Source organism: Physeter macrocephalus, chromosome 15 (genome assembly GCF_002837175.3).
Source record: "Physeter macrocephalus isolate SW-GA chromosome 15, ASM283717v5, whole genome shotgun sequence".
Taxonomy (NCBI): Eukaryota; Metazoa; Chordata; class Mammalia; order Artiodactyla; family Physeteridae; genus Physeter; species Physeter macrocephalus.
The window spans coordinates 74,811,662-74,828,327 of NC_041228.1; the positions used below are offsets into that span (position 1 = coordinate 74,811,662).

At 39.3% G+C, this 16,666-nt stretch overlaps 1 protein-coding gene across 6 annotated transcripts in view; it reads left to right on the forward strand.

The window, feature by feature from the left end:
• The window catches only part of TOX (thymocyte selection associated high mobility group box), a 302,864-nt gene that overhangs the window by 260,395 nt on the left and 25,803 nt on the right, over nucleotides 1-16,666 (forward strand). For all 6 annotated transcript variants that reach the window (XM_028500656.2, XM_028500655.2, XM_024127037.2 and 3 more), the window contains one exon: nucleotides 8,734-8,964. In XM_028500656.2, the coding sequence (XP_028356457.1) occupies nucleotides 8,734-8,964 (231 nt within the window). The remainder of the gene's footprint in view (nucleotides 1-8,733; nucleotides 8,965-16,666) is intronic.

The following is a 16,666-nucleotide window of genomic DNA, read 5'->3' on the forward strand; positions in this document are numbered from 1 at the left end:
TGGCTCACGGGGCTCAGCCGCTCCGCGGCACGTGGGATCTTCCCGGACCGGGGCACGAACCCGTGTCCCCTGCATCGGCAGGCGGACTCCCAACCACTGCGCCACCAGGGAAGCCCCAAAATTTCCCATTTTAAGACTGGAAATTTTATAATCTTTCTCTTTATTTAGTAACTACTCCTGACACACAAATGCATGAAAGTCTAACATTGATCAATATCTTTACCCTTCTTAAATTACTTTAACTCCAAACACCCTCCTTTCAATTTATACTGGAGCAGTTATTGCTGTTGTTTATCTTAATTATAATTTAAATCATAACTTATCTTAAATTTAAATTAAATGTAATTTTATGAACTCCATGAAATACTATTTTTATTGTCTTTATAGTCTTTTTTCTTTAGATTTATTCACATGTAAAGTTTGTCATCTGACGTCATTTTCCCAATGCCTTTAAAATTTTCTCTTGTGAGGATCTATTGGGAACATGATTACCTTAAAAAGTACTTCCACTAGGAAAAGAATTTTAGATTGACAGTGATTCTCTATTATCATTTTGAAGATCCTGATTTTCATTATTGCTTTTCAGAATTCTGCTGCCTCACCGTCTTTCCTTTGAAAGTAATCTGCCTCTATTCTCTGACTAGTTTTTAAGATCGTCTCTTGCCTTCGGTGTCCTGCAGCATCATTGTGTAGTATGTGTGTTCCTTTAAATTTATCCCAAATTTAAATATTTCTGGTTTTCATCAGTTCTGGGTATTTTCCAGAAATTTCCTCCACCCTATTCTTGCTCCTTTCTCATTCTGTAATTCTGATAAGATAAATGCGAGACTTTCTCATCCTATCCTCCATGACTCTTTTCTTTCATATTTTCTGTTTCCTTCTCGCTCTGTATTACATTCTGATTAATTTATTTGTATCAATTCCCCAGTTTGTAATTCAATTTTCAGCTATATAAAATCTGAAATTAAAGCTGATATATTGAGGTTTTAATTTCAATTATTTTATATTTCTAGTTTTATTTAGTTCTTTCTCAAATCTGTTTGGACTTTTTTTGTTTGTTTTTTTTAGTTGCTTCCTCTTTATCCATAGATTTAATCTCTTTTGTTCTTTAAGCTAATTCCAATACTTGATGCCTTTTGGGGTCTGATTCTATTGTTTATTGTTGCTGCTGGCTCTTGGTTTTACTACCTTGTTTCATTTTGCATTTTTGCTTTTGGAATAGCAGCTGATATTCATTAGAACTTTATGAGAATTCTGTTAGACCTGGTTGGAAAGTGGGCTCCTCTGAGGATGATTTGTGTTCGCTTCTGCCAGGCATCCCAAGCATCTTGGACCATTACAATCTAGAACCGCCTTGGGCTTAAAGTTTTTCAGACCACTCGAGTAGTGTGCATTCAGGGTATAAAGCCTTACAAAAGCTGGCTTCTGTTTGTGAATTATCACAAAAGATATTCCTCCCCTCTCATTCAGAATCATCCTTGCAGGTCTCGGGAGGGAACGTGCCAGGGAAATCATTTTATTTCACCCTGCACTGAAAGTCTAATTCTTTTGTGTCCTGACTCTTAATAGGAAGCCTCCCATTAAACATCCCACTGTTTTTGGTCAGCCATGGGCTTTGTCTTCTATCTGCTGTGACTTTGACTGAATTTCACCAGGTTCAGCAGCTGTCTTCAAGATGAAAGCTGGCTCCAGTACTCTGCTTACTTCTCCGGGTTCCTGCTTTTGCTTACCTTTTTTTGCTTTTAAGAGTTTCTTAGAATTTGCTAGTTCATCACTGCATGTACATTACCATACTGGACAGAAAGAGAAGGGATTTTTTTCTCAAAAAAAAAATAGGGTATCACTAGAGCAACAATTAAGCAAGCCTTTAGAAAAGTACTTGTTATTTACCACCGTTCTGAAGGCTAGAAGATTGCTGGAATAAAATAAAAATGATAAGCAGGCAGGTTTCTGTACACATGAAGTGAAATCAAGCAATGTTGGTACCAAATGTCTGGTCACACTGTCTAACATTAGGACAGAATATTTAAAATTGGAATTTTAAAGTCTGGTATTTTCCACATTGAACTGTATTTATTACACAGCTGTTAAACACTTCACATGATATAATATGCATGATACTTTTAAGAATTTCTTAAAAGTATCCCAGCAACTAATATGTACTTGTTTATCAAAAATAAAGTATCCCATTGGTTAAGGCTGAACTTAGCAAAGTAGTTCTGGGGAAAATAGTAAAATTCAGTCAAGCAGCCAGTTAGTTCTCGATTCCAAACAACGGTTCCTAAAATCCATTTAAGTAATTAAATTATACTAGGATATAGTATTTTCAAGGTGTATATGTTCTTAGATGATTCATACTCTGGATAATTGAGCATACTTGATTAAGTCATGGAATAAAACTCAAGTGAGGCTACACGTAGGCACCTGGCATTTTATTCACTGGGACCATATATTGATAGCTTGTGCATTCTGTGTAAGGCAGGAGAAAGCCTCCATCAAAAATAATAAGAAGCAAACAGATTGCCCTAGACAGGCAAATTTAGAAAAGACCAAATGAATCTAACAAAATTGATAAACATAACTAACAGGTGTATATAATTACAATCAAATCTTTTCTTCACTTTAAAGTGATTTTTCTGGACAGGAGCCCAAATTTCTTACCTTATATAAGGCCACTGAGTATTTTTGCTAAACTCATCCTAAAACTAAACTCAGTTATCTTTGGCAGAATCAAGGATCCTTAAAAATGAATTTATTTTACAAACTGTGGTACCGATACAATGCCCTGCACTTGTGAATCATCTCAAGAGTATACCATTTTATATATGGTTTTCTATAATTGATGTTTTGAGTCATTAAATGTACTGTTATTATTAATGATAATAATAAACCCGATTGTAAAATGAAAGCGGTATTACAGCCTTGCTGATTTCACAGTAACTAGATGACTTGCTTTCCATGCTTATTTGAATTTATTCTCATAAGGGGATTTTAGATGGCATAGTTTAGAAAGAAAAGAGAGAATGAATTTAAGTAGCAGAATTTTTCACTTACAGAAACAGTACCATCACAAAAAGTGCTGTGATATGCCCTGTTACTATGGTGAAGATTTTATAATATTTACTTTACATGATAAGACTTATAAGTGGAGTTCTGTGTTGTTTGTTCAGCCTATTATGCAGATGGTGCTTGATTAAAATCTATTTTAAACTACAGCGATCACTGCAAGTTAGTGTGCATTAAACAGCTTTCCCAGCTCCATTAAAGGCTTTGGGACTGTGGCAGTTTATTTTTAATATGCTTATAGACGTTTCTCACTTCTCCAGGGACATTTCAACGTCAGTGATTCTCTTTCCTTGAGGCTCTTAACTCCAGTACTCTGTATTCTTAAGAGGTGTTCTCTAAGTAGCACCATTAACGCATTGCTTTTTTAAAGTGAAAAATTATTGTTTTCTTGTGATTAATAAGTTAAATACATCACTGTAATTAAGCAATAAGACATGACAGGAGGTGGATTACCAGAAGCATAAGGACACCCCTAGGGATTTGGGAAATAAATCTATGTCTACAAGTAAGTTACACGAAGCACATGTATCTGTGTAAAGCACATGTGAGAGTAGTACCTTTATGTATTTGTGTATGTATTTGTTTATTCTTGAGTGCTTAAATTGAATATGAAATAAGCCTGTGGGTGATCAAGATTACAGTTAAAGCCTCAAACCAGACATGTTCTTAGTTGCTGTGATTTTCATACAACTTTTATATGTGTTTCAAATGTCCTTTTCCTTGTCATTCTAAGCCCCAGCCCACTGCTGTATAATCCAGGGGTGGAAATGTGTGATGATCCACTGCATGTACGACTCCGAACTGATGCCGTGAGGACGGAAAGATTAACGGAACCTTGTCCTTACTCTCAATGTGCTCGTCATCGTGGGGAGTTTATATTTTTGCATTATATGGTTCCTTCTGTATTGTAAAGATTATGACGTTGGAATTAAATTTAACTCTTCAGTCTTAGAACCCTAGTAACGCTAGAAATGTTATACACCAAAACAATGTCCAGTACACAATGCTGTACAGTCCTGTACGGTAGCCACAAGTCCTGTATGACTGTGTACATTTAAATTTGACTAATTAAAATTAAATAAATAAAAAATTCGTTTCCTCAGTTGCTCCAGCACAACATACTCCATAGCCACATGTGGCTAGTGGCTACCCTTTCAAACAGTGCAGAGAACATTTCCATCTTTCCAGAAAATTCCATAAGATAGTGCTGCTCTAGACTGCAGAAGTCAGGGTCTCTTAGAAAATTAGGACATAAAATTATAAGCTTTCATTCATCTAAGTAAGAATTCGGGATCCATCTAAGTAAGAATTCGGGATCCAGACAACACTCAAAATTCAGATCCAGGCACGTATTACAAATCCATTCACCACAGTCGTATTTATCATCATTGTGTCCATTCCAGATAGTTGATGGTCAGAAAGGCCAGGTGTCTTTCAAGATACAATCCATTCCTGGCGTGTAAGCGGATCCAAATTATAGCCGCATTTCTTTCTTTAGGGAGGCTTTGTATATGAGATAAGATCATGTGGTTTTTCAAATATGTGATGAAACTACCGCCAGATAGTAGGCCTGACAAATTCCCAGTTCGTTATACGGACTCTAAAATAGCAGCTCATTTCTGTACCTTCCCAAACACAGGCAAAATGCAAAATAAAAAATGAGACCCTCACACATCAGTAGGCAACGCCCAATGTTCACGTGGCAGACAGCCTTCACTTCACAGAGCACTGCCCGCCTGCATGGGTGCATTAGACATCAGACCACAACAAGGAATTTGTATCCCGTTATTGCATCCTAAAAGCAAAGACATTGTGCATATCCAGTAAGTCTTTATACAAGGAACACTGAGCAGTATAACAATGATTCCCTTCAAAGCACATTTTATTTTTAAAAATTCTCTCATACATAATTTTTATTTTCATTGTTTGCTCTTACATCAGCTTTTGGTGAAAGGGCATTATCTTAAACCATAGTTCGGTTCTATGAGGGCAGTTTTATAAGTGGTCAGAATATTATGATCCAAGAATATAGGAACAAGCCAGGACAATAGGGGAAGCCTCCAGAAAACCAACCAAATTGATTGGCTGCGTGGAATTGTTTAGAGATTCCTATAGGGTTGCTATACGTGGCCTCAGAACAGTAATTTGTGGTTTTCATACACTTGATACTTAGAGCTTCTCACCGGCAGTAACAGGTTCTCCTGCTTCTGTAGAGAATCCCTAGAAAGAAGGGCCACTTTTTCCAGCAGGAGGATAACTGTCCTTTCTTCCTTTCTGTTATCACAGGGCATCACATATCCAGTAGATTGTACCGTGTTGTCCAATACCAATTTAAAAAGAAAGGAAGCATAAAGATCAGCAGTTCAAACACAATTTTGGACAATGGAATCGGGAAACTATTTAAATTATTTGGGAAAATCTGTTAATAAAAATATCTGCAGTGAATCATAGGAAATTTATCTCTACAACTGACATTTGATTATTTTCTACAAAGACAGATATAATCTGCAGTCATGGAGATTTTAATGTTTCAGATCACTAATTTTTCAATTAAAATTTTAAAGGAGTCCAGGTAAATATTCCCTATGGAGAACCATTCATTTCCCTACACTTTGTTCCCTTTGTCTAAATATTCCCAATCCTTGATGAAATATGACCTCCAATGTCATGATCCCTTCATTTTTAATATTCTTCATTGTGGTCTTTCTTGAATCCTTTTTATTTTTCTTCTTAATATTTTATTATTTTGAATATAGGAATAGTTATGTTTAGAAAATTTGGAAATTATAAAAAAAAAATAGGGCTTCCCTGGTGGCGCAGTGGTTGAGAGTCCGCCTGCCGATGCAGGGCACACGGGTTCGTGCCCCGGTCCGGGAAGATCCCACGTGCCGCGGAGCGGCTAGGCCCGTGAGCCCTGGCCGCTGAGCCTGCGCGTCCGGAGCCTGTGCTCCGCAACGGCAGAGGCCACAACAGTGAGAGGCCCGCGTACCGCAAAAAAAAAATAAATAAATAAAAATAAAAATAAAGAAGATAAAGATGTCAAATAGCAATTGTTTCTATGCATTCAGAATTCAGAGGAAAAGAACTTGACACTCATCCACCCACAAATGGTAATGGAAACCCTGCGTCTTAAGACATTCCTAAGTACAAACTCACAAGAGAAGACAGTCTACAGCAAAAAAAATAGAAGAAAAACATCAGGAACACTACCATTTAATGGCCAGGTGGAGGAGGATGGGCCTAAGAATGATTCTGGAAACAGTGAAGACACCGAGGTAGGCATAAAACCCAGAGACTGTGATGTCATGGAGCCCTGGAAGAGACAGGACACTCCCAGTGAGGAATCAGGTCAGGGGAAGAGTAAGAAGCCCACTGGGTTCATCAGCGTGGTCCTTGGCGACCTTATTGAAAGCTAAGCAATGGGGAGGTACAGTGGAATTGCCGAAGCTGCCTGCAGCCAGCACAACCACGTGGAGGGGTCTGGCTGTGAAGAGAAGGAAGATGGGCTCTGTGTAGCCTTGGGGCAAAGAGAAAGTTCGCTTGTTTGTTTGTTGCGTGTCTGAAGCAGTTAAACAGCAGTTGGAGGAGTAGAGTTCAGAGTGACTGAGACCAGGGTCTACTGCTCCTAGACTTTCTGATTTAATCAGTATAGAGCTGAAGCCTGGACGTGAGGGTGTTATTTAAGTTTCCCAGGTGATTCTAACATTCAACCATTGAGAATGACCATTCTAGGTCATATTTGCCTACATGTTTAGTTTAGAGCCGTTACACCAGTTTGCCCAGTATCAACTCAGCCCAGTCCCAGCATCCTTGTCCTTTGGCAGATTTACCTGAGGAGCAGTCATTTGACAGGATCACCTCAAACCCATCCTGGGGAAGTTATCTTCTAGTGTTAATCTACGTTAGCTTGTCAGCTCAGTTCAGAGCATCCTGTCCCCATGGGGTTGTTCAGTCTGCTTCAGTAGACAGTTTCAAAATGATAATCTTTTAAATAACTTTCTCACTAAAGCCAAAGCCAAAGAATTCACTTAGTTTTTTTCCCGTCTCTGTTTGGTTCCCAAGGCATATCTTTTAAACCAAGACCATATGGCATCACAAATTAGTGTTAAGGTCATTTCTTTCCATTCATTCAGTAAAAAGTTACTACTATGTCATAATTAACATCTGAATATCATTTTAAAGTTTTAAACATATTTATATCTATATCATCTCAGTAATCACAAAATGGCACTGCAACTGGTTTGCAGTAGAGGAAATGGAGGCCCAGAGAAATTATGTAACTTGCCAAGATTTCACAGCTAAAAATAGTAAAGGAGGACATGAGTGTGGATCCTCTGATGTCACATCCACTGGCCTCTCAGGAGATCATGCTTCATCTCCAGTGGTGGCAGTTACTTTACACATATTACTCTGCCTGGCAGTTCATCTGAATAAGATACGTATTACATTGTTTGCCAAGAAGAAAAAAGCAACAACAGTCATGATAAGAGAAGGTGAGGGTGCAGAACCTCCCTGATAATGGTGACTCCCTCAGCAGACAGTGTACAGGAGCCTTTGTGCCGGCGGGAGAGGCGTGTGGAAAGAGGGTTCCTTCCGAGACGACACTACTCGATACTCATGTAGATTCATATAATTTTAGAACTAGAAGGAAATCGTAGCCCAAATCTCTCATTCTATAGAGGTGGATAAAGTGACATAGCCTATAATTAGTATCAAAGTTCAAATGCAGATGTCTTAAATATCACTACATTGTGGGGTTTTTTCCCCACTTGCATCATAATAACAATTCAGATTATCCAAATATTCATACTCAAGGAAAAATGGGAGAACATGGAATCTGTCCTTAAACTGAATATTAAAGCTGTTCTAGAAATGTCTAGATTTGAGAATCCAGTTTACAGAGATGCACTCTCCAATATGGTAGTGACTAGCCGCATGTAGCTATTTCAATTTAAAGCAACTAAAATTATATAAAATTTAAAATTTTGTTTCTCATTCCTGCTAGCTGCATTTCATATACTCATTAGTTACATGTAACTAGTGGCTACCATATTGAATAGTGCAGATTTTAGAACTTTACCCCCACTGCAGAAAGTGATCACTGATCTAGGGTCTAGATTATGCCATTCTCCAAGCCATGAGCGTTGCTAGGCTTTCCCAGCAGCATTCCGTAGACCTGAGTGCAGCACCAAAAGCCATTCAACTTTATTCATTGGACGTGTTGCCCACTATTGTTTAAAAATCATAACTAGGAGGAAAAGGATAAACTCCCCAGAAGAAAACAGGTTAGATTGTTCATACAGTAGGGTTACTACACAAGCAATCTGCTGCTGTCATAGTCATGATGCAGCTTCCCGAGTGAGAAAAAGAAAAAGTTGAGAGAGTTAAGGTATAATATCTAACAGTACAATAGTATTATAAAGAGAATCACTAATATTACTTTAAAGTTATGTAAACTAGGCTGGAAAAGGATGAATATGAAAATTACATGAAATAAGTTTTACTTGCAAAACAGTAACAACAACAAAACCAAGTGTCCCTTAGAAACGTCTGTGTTTGCGTGATGTGTATGGGCGAGTATATCTATGTAAGTCTCAAGGGAGAGCAATATGATTTGTCCTCAAATTTTCTTAGTTCTTCTATAATTCAGATTGTGTTTTATTTCAGGTCAATGGTGGAGAGAAGCGACCTGCCTCTGACATGGGGAAAAAACCAAAAACCCCCAAAAAGAAGAAGAAGAAGGACCCTAATGAGCCCCAGAAGCCTGTGTCTGCTTATGCGTTATTCTTTCGTGATACTCAGGCTGCCATCAAGGGCCAAAATCCAAATGCTACCTTTGGTGAAGTCTCTAAAATTGTGGCTTCAATGTGGGATGGTTTAGGAGAAGAGCAAAAGCAGGTAAGAAAAGATGCGAGATGGAGTGAGTCAGCATGATTTGAGAAAGTGTATGCATTCTAAAGAAATGGCTTCTAAGGATGTTGGGTGAATTCTTCAGATACTAGAACCGAGGCTGAGAATGTGCCCCATCAGAACCAGACTTCAGGGGACTTGGACATAATTTTATACTCCTTTATTGCTCTGTTATAAATAGCATGTTAGTTCCTTTGTTTCAGAGTTTACATAGTGTAGCTGCTTTTGGAAGGACCTTTGCGCATCCCGGCCGGGATTAGGTCGTCCTTGATGTTGCCAGTGCGATCGGAGAGACGGAAAAAATGCTACAAGTATTTTGAGAACTGTCCACACCTCTCTTCAGCACTTACTATTTACTCTTTTGTCATCAAAACCCTCTTTGCTCTTTGCTAAATGAACCCCAAATTTAAGGGTTTCTACCCTGACCCATTCCCTAAAGACCGTCGGAGTATGTTATTCCGTCCCACTTGTACTATATTTCTAGGCTGTATTCCACGGGCCCAGATGCCTGGTTCTTCTCTTCTGCTCTTGTGGATCTCGCCCGTGGTGTGATTGAGGACCACACTGTTGGGGGTGGAGGCCCGTGAGACGCTTTGTATCTCAGCCATAGGGCGAGTAGCCCAGAATGTCTTAAGGAGGGTGGGAACTGTGGAGAGAAAGAGTCCAGTATGCAGACGTAGCCCACTTCGACAAAGAAGCAGTATTGATCCCAGATTTCTAAACCGGGCACTAGATTGCCATTGTCACCGTCTAGAATTTCATGGTCCCGAAGGAAAAATTAGACAAGGATTTTCATTAAAGTTCAGTTACTGAAACGATTAAGTAGTTGCAGCTTTAGCTGCTGCAGAATACTTTACGGCATTAACGATGGGTTAGTCTCACTGGATTCTTGACAGAGACTTTTTACCCCTCCTCATCAGGTCCAGGGAAGTATGTAAGAAACAGAACATCTCAAACCTATGTACATGTATAAGAACTATATGTGGTATTATCTGTCAACATCATAATGTATATCGTGTTTTATACTTTGAAGAACACTTTTACATGATTTATCTCATTTGTTTTGCTCGATACTCATAGATACTTTTTTTTTTTTGGTGTACATTGAACATTTATTACAAGTGATTGGCGATGTGATAAGACAGTGCTCAGGTGGCCTGAATACTGGTCACGATCACAACAAAGCTTAATCGAGCCCCGCAGATACAAATGAAAGTGTAAACTGTGAAGACATGTTTAGATATGTAGAAGTATGTATAAAAGTGACATTGAAACAACTGTATATCCTTAAAAAACATAGAGCCCACTAATGCCGTTTTACCTCATTCAACTCACACTTTCATATGAGAGGTGGTATCTGTTTTTATATTTATAACTTCCAATAACTAGGCAGTGCCATAGAAGGGACGGAAGCTGCCCTAAAGTTTGCTGCACTTCTAAGTGGAGGGAAGCAATAGGGGAGTAAAATAAATTTGGCTGTAACAAGCACCCTGGAAGGAATATCCGTGCTTTAAACAATGATTTGTGCAACACTTTGTGAAGAGAGTAAAACATTTTTCATAAGATGCTGTTATTAAGAATCCCAGGTAAGTCAACATTTCCATTTTATTTGGGGAGGCATCAAAAACTATCCAACTGAGTGACTAAATGATAATGACAACAAGAAACTTATCTCAGGAGTTGAACGTTCCTTGGCCTTAAAAATAACATGCTTACTGTTATGAAACAGCTGATCTCTGTTCCTCGTCCCAGGTCTGGAATGCCTAAGAAATAATTTTTAGTGTAAAAACAGCATCATTCCATTAGTCTTTTGTGTATCCCCTTTGTTTTAAGGTGTTTAGTTTCTAATAAGGGTCTTTGGTATACATTTGTATTTTTTCTAAAGTTTCAACACAGTGAAATTTTCATTCACTTGATATGTGACATGTCAATTCCCTTTATTCGCATATATACTGAAATGCACTAGTCTTTGGTTTCATAGAACCAGGTTTCACATAATTTAACTTTTTTGCCAAAGACAGTAATTAATAAATGTATATTGCCTGATTGTGTCATATTCATAGATACACATAATCAAGGTAATGGTAATAATCTATTCAAGAGAAACAGACCTATAAACTTTAAAATAGCCAGAAAAAGTACCTTTCTTTTCCTGCATTCATTCTAATTCATATTTAAGTCCCTTGTTATCACTTGATTAAGCAAAGTTCCCTTTAAAAAAAAAATTGTGTAGGCCTGAATGAAGCAGCTTAGCAGATCAGTAACACTGACAAGACGTCATCTTACACCATCAGCTAACGTGGACATGAAGGCAGTGACCATCCACAGTGTGAGAAATGCCACAAGAAGTCATCACCAGGGGAGGAGAGTTAACGTCAGTCCAGTTTCTTCAAGAACACTACGTGGGGTTTCAGCTTCCTCCTGCAGTAGATCAGCCTGCTCAGTTGCTTTAAGGACATTTTTCTTGGATGTTTCCTGAACTTCTCCTCCCAAAAGGAACTCATCCAAAATAAAATAAGCCTTCTCAAAATTAAAGATGATATCAACAAAGTGAATCAGTTGTACAACTTTGTTGTAAAGCAGAAACTAACACACCATTGTAAAGCAATTATACTCCAATAAAGATGTTAAAAAAAAAAAGTAGATCACTGTGATAAGCTTCAGAAACAAGTTTAGAATGTCATTTTTTAAAAATAAATTTATATTTATTTTTTAAAAAAAGATGATATCAAGTTCACACACACTGCCAAAATACTTGTCAAGTAATTCCACATAATGATGAACTGTTTCCAGGGTAATTAGTTCATTGTCCTGGTCTCCAATAGCACAGCAAAAATACAGACTGGCAGATCTCGGGAGCCTGCTGAGCCCACAGCAGAGGTCTTCCTTCCTCATAGATACTTTTATCTGAAGTTTGCAGACTATGAAATGGGGCCAGGTGGTGAAATTCGGTCACTTATTCATTCAACAAATATTTGTTGCATGTTTACTATGTGCCTCAGGCACTGTTCTAGACACTGGGAGTAGAGCAGAGAATAAGACAGAGTCCCATTCTGTTGATTAATTTGTCTAAAATTCCACACTGTGACTAGAACTTATCGCTAGAACTTATCATTCAACTTAACAGTTTTTTTCTAACCAATTCATGGAACCAATTATAGTTGTGATGGTAAAACCAGTTGCTAAGGAAACACAGAGCCCACTCCCCCGGTTCTCTCCAACCCCCCTTTACTGTAAGCCAGAGCTGTCCTTTACAATCTGAAATCTCGACACATTTTCTTATGTCCTTTTCAAGATTGCCAGCCCCAGGGAAGGGCTTCACAGGAAAGCACAGGCCTACCACGTGGAGCTCTGCTGCAAGAGTCGTCTCTGAGGAGGGAAAACACACCACGGAAACGTTCTCCTTGCATTCGATTAAAATACTCATCTCACAATTAAGAGGGTGGTTGACATTGTATTTTGTGATTCCATTGGAAACCTGATATAGTTGTTTGAGGACTGCAGAGCTGGTTTCTATCCTAACTCAGATCAGGTTGCTCTCACACTCTCCAAGCTGAGGTGTGGGTCCCCCCTGATGCTGGACACTCATGATGGAATTGTAGAGGGGCTCATTCCTCCACTCACTACGGCTTCACGGACTGAGAAACTGAGCGCACATCCACCGGGAATCCCAGCCCCGTCCCTGTCCCTGCTCCACCCATGATCCAAGCACCAAGACATACCTCTCTCTCTGCTCTGACAACCCCTGTGTGTACTCTTGGATAGGGACAAGGCCTCAATGCTGGAAGCTCTTTCGAGTATACTTGTGATGACAAAACATTTTCCTCATTCTCTTTTATTTCCAATTTAATAACTAACCTGTAATGAGTCTGTCTTTGAGTTCTCTCTCTTTTTTTTTTTTTTTTTTTTTTTTTAACATTTTGGCTGTACCTCATGGTATGTAGGATCTTAGTTCCCCGGCCAGGGATCGAACCCGCCCCCTGTGTGGTGGAAGCGTGACGTCTTAACCACTGGACCGCCAGGGAAGTCGCTGGGTTCTCTCTTAATGGAAATAGTTGGGGGTTTTTTCAAGAATTTGTTTTATAAATAAAGGATGAAATTATATAATAGCTGACCCTGTTTAACTCATTGGGTATTATAAAGCAACTTCATAATCAAAATGCAGTTGTTTTAAAAAGTTATGCTAAGATTGCTTAGGATAATATACTGATAGAAATAACTGTCTCTTCTAGAAAAGTTAATATTTTAACACTTGAGCACCATTTTCAAAACAAGGTATTGGGAGCAGTTTGAGTCACTCGAAAATGGTTTGTCCCCATGCCTTATGTTCCTTTGACTTGACAGGAACTTGACAGGGGTTCAGCGTAGCTTATCCTTTTCTCTTAAAAGATGATCTTGCTTAATAAAGATAGTGAAACTGCAGAGTATGTCAAAAAGGATGGTTTATGACACATACAGGGTGCAAGTCCATCCCAGGGACAAGCAGAGAGAGGGTCCAATGAATGAAATCAGACGCCACGCTTACGAAAGGGAGCATATTGCCATCTGACGGGGCTGCTGGGACACCACGTGGCAGCCGCTGTCTAACAGTTGGCAGGAAAGGCCAGCGACGCGTGCATGCCCGCCTAGGACGCACGTTTGGGCGTCAAGAGAATGTCAGCAAGATGTCCTAAAGTGTTAGCGTGGTGTGTCACCACCTGTTCTTTCCCTTTATGTTGGCTCGTTGTGTGCCCACATAATATAATATCTCTATTTCAAGCTTAAATTAATTGTATTTTACTCTCATTTAATATTCAAATTGGGGAGCGCATGCTATGTATTTTTAAAGGAATGTTGCTGAAGCCGATTAGAGGCAGACCATGAAACTTCAACATTTAGGACAAATGTGCATGTTTCAGAACAGCCCCACGTGATGCTGTTGGCATTGTGTAGGCAGCTGGTTCAAGCAGAAGGCTAGGATTTCATGCGCCACGATTGTTCAAAAATCCCGTTGTCATAACAGCCCCCAATTATGAACAGCTACAAATATAAACACGAACTGGAGAAAATGGACAAAATTATTGATGACTTATTAGGGGCTCAGAAAATTACAATACTTAAGGAAAAACAGCTATTAGTGAGATTACAATCGAATGTTTTCTTGCCAGCCAGAGGGAACAGGACTAATAGGGCTGCTGTATGTTTGTGTCACATGCTTCCTCACTGTGGAGTTTAGGCGGGGCTAAGAAGCCATGCAGATGGGCAGATCTTTATTTTCAGAAGCCATGATAAGGGAGACACTGTATGTACTTTGGTTCCTGTGAAGAATCTCTCAAAGAAGGAAAATCAGAAGGAAGCTGAAGGAAGTGCTAAAAATCCTCCAGGAACACAAAACCTCCCATATGAATCACTCCTACCAAAGCCACTGAACAAACTTCACATGTCAGAGATCTCTCCATTTTAATACTTTGGAAGATGGTGCTGAATCTGGAACGGGAGCAGGATTGTGTTTCGGATTCCAACTGGAGGTTTTAAATGCTAATGAATCCTAAGACAATAGACAGCCCGGTTCAGAGCCACACTAAGTTGTTTAAAAAAGGCACCAGATGGAGAGAGGGAAATAAAACATAAGCGTGGCTGTGATGTTGGTCTTTGCTACTTATCTCTCACTGACTGGAACCTACAGAGAAAGAAAAATAATAACATAACAAGATCACGCCCTTTGTATTAGACCCCTTGGAGTTTCAGCAACCCCCAGCATCTTTTTTTATGAAGGTCCAGCTAGATTTCCTGTCTCTCCCCGTTATTTCTGAATTCTGTGATTCTGATCATCCAAGTCTGGGATCTGAGTTCACAGTTAACGGAGAGCAAATCAAACCCCACTAAATTAAAGAGTCCGTCCAGCTTTGAAGCAGAAGAGATCGGTCCAAAGAGCTGTAAAGTGTTCTTGGGTCCTTTTTAGCCATGGAAAGTCAGCTCTTAAGTGGGAAAGGAAAGTCACCTTAAATCAGAACCAGATGTAAATTACTAAGTGAACCTTAAGTTCCTAATTGGAGGCACATTCACAGTTAACGGAGAGCAGAGTCCGTCCAGCTTTGAAGCAGAAGAGATCGGTCCAAAGAGCTGTAAAGTGTTCTTGGGTCCTTTTTAGCCATGGAAAGTCAGCTCTTAAGTGGGAAAGGAAAGTCACCTTAAATCAGAACCAGATGTAAATTACTAAGTGAACCTTAAGTTCCTAATTGGAGGCACAGTTGGGCTGTAATACATTTAGCAAATTACAAACAAAATGTTCTTGTTTACATTACATTAAATGGCTTTAGAGCTTCAGCCAAAGAGCTAAATAAACATGCTGTTAGGCTAAAAATGGAGTGGAAGGCCTGTTCAGAGTTTGGTGTGTTCGGGAGAAACCACAGCCCACGGTGCCCAGAGCGCCTGTTTTTGTAAATGCTAGCCCTGCCGTGGGAGCGGAGAGTGGGTTTACCTCGAGATCCAGAGCCTAATGAGCAGATATCACTTGCAGGGAAACTGTTTGACTATTGTAACATATGCCTTCTTTCAGGATGCATAATTCATATCCAAGGATATTAGCCATAGCAGTTCAGCTCAATAGCAACACCTCATTATTTTATCCCTCAGTATTTATTCCTATGTTTGACGCCTTATGAAATTACTGTTAATGTGTTTATATAAGGGCAGATCTGACACAAGTGGGAAGAATGTAATTTCCTGCTCATTCTTTCCTGCTGCTGTGTCCTCTTCCCCTGGTAGAAGTGGCAAGTGTAAATAGTTAATTTGCTTCAATTATGAGCCTGTCCTGCTAAATTAGAAGCAGCAGGGATATGAAGAGCCAGAATTACACTTACGAGGCAGCTGACAAATCCTCTGAGCCCACGGAATCAACTCATTTACTCCTCACTGGTGCTCTAACACCCACTACAGATATGCTGCCGGGGTTTTTTCCCCCGCCCCGTATCTTATGATAAAATGTGGATTTTATGTCAACAGCACTTCAGGTTAACTAAAATGCTATTGCACTGTGACATTCACACATGGGTTGATCTTGGCCAGTTCCTTATAAACACTATGCGTTTTCCCCAATTTTTTTAAACTAGGAGTAAAGGATATATAAAATAATTGTTCATTTAAACACTGTAGAATGTAAGAAAAGTTTATATTTGTAAAAACTTAAAGCAGCAGTTAGAAATATTACATGCAATGTTGAGCATATTTCACCTCTAAAACACAGGTAAGTGTAAATACATATAATTATTGGTACATAAATGGGATTATGGCATGCCTTCACGGGTATAAATACACGTAGAAATATTCCACGCTTATACACAGAGGGAGCAGACATTCCACTTGAAAGGTTCCATGACGTCAGCAGGGCGAGAATTTGAATATAATACTCAAGTCTGCTGTGCTTTATGTATTATTGGTAAACATGTTTGGGGTGGGCAGGTTGTCTGTCTGTATATCAAATCTTCTATTGATGCCCACTCTAATTCAGAAGATGCAATTCGGTGTTTTACCATGAACCCCCATGCCCCCTGCTGACTCATGGAAGGAGAAACCTGAGACTAGGGATTATACACTGGATCACAGGTATTTTCTGAGCACCTACTATGTACCAAGCTCTGCCCTGCCTGCTGGGGCTTCTGCTGTAGACAAAAAGATGACAGGCCCTGCAGTTGGGGGTCTAAGAGAGGCC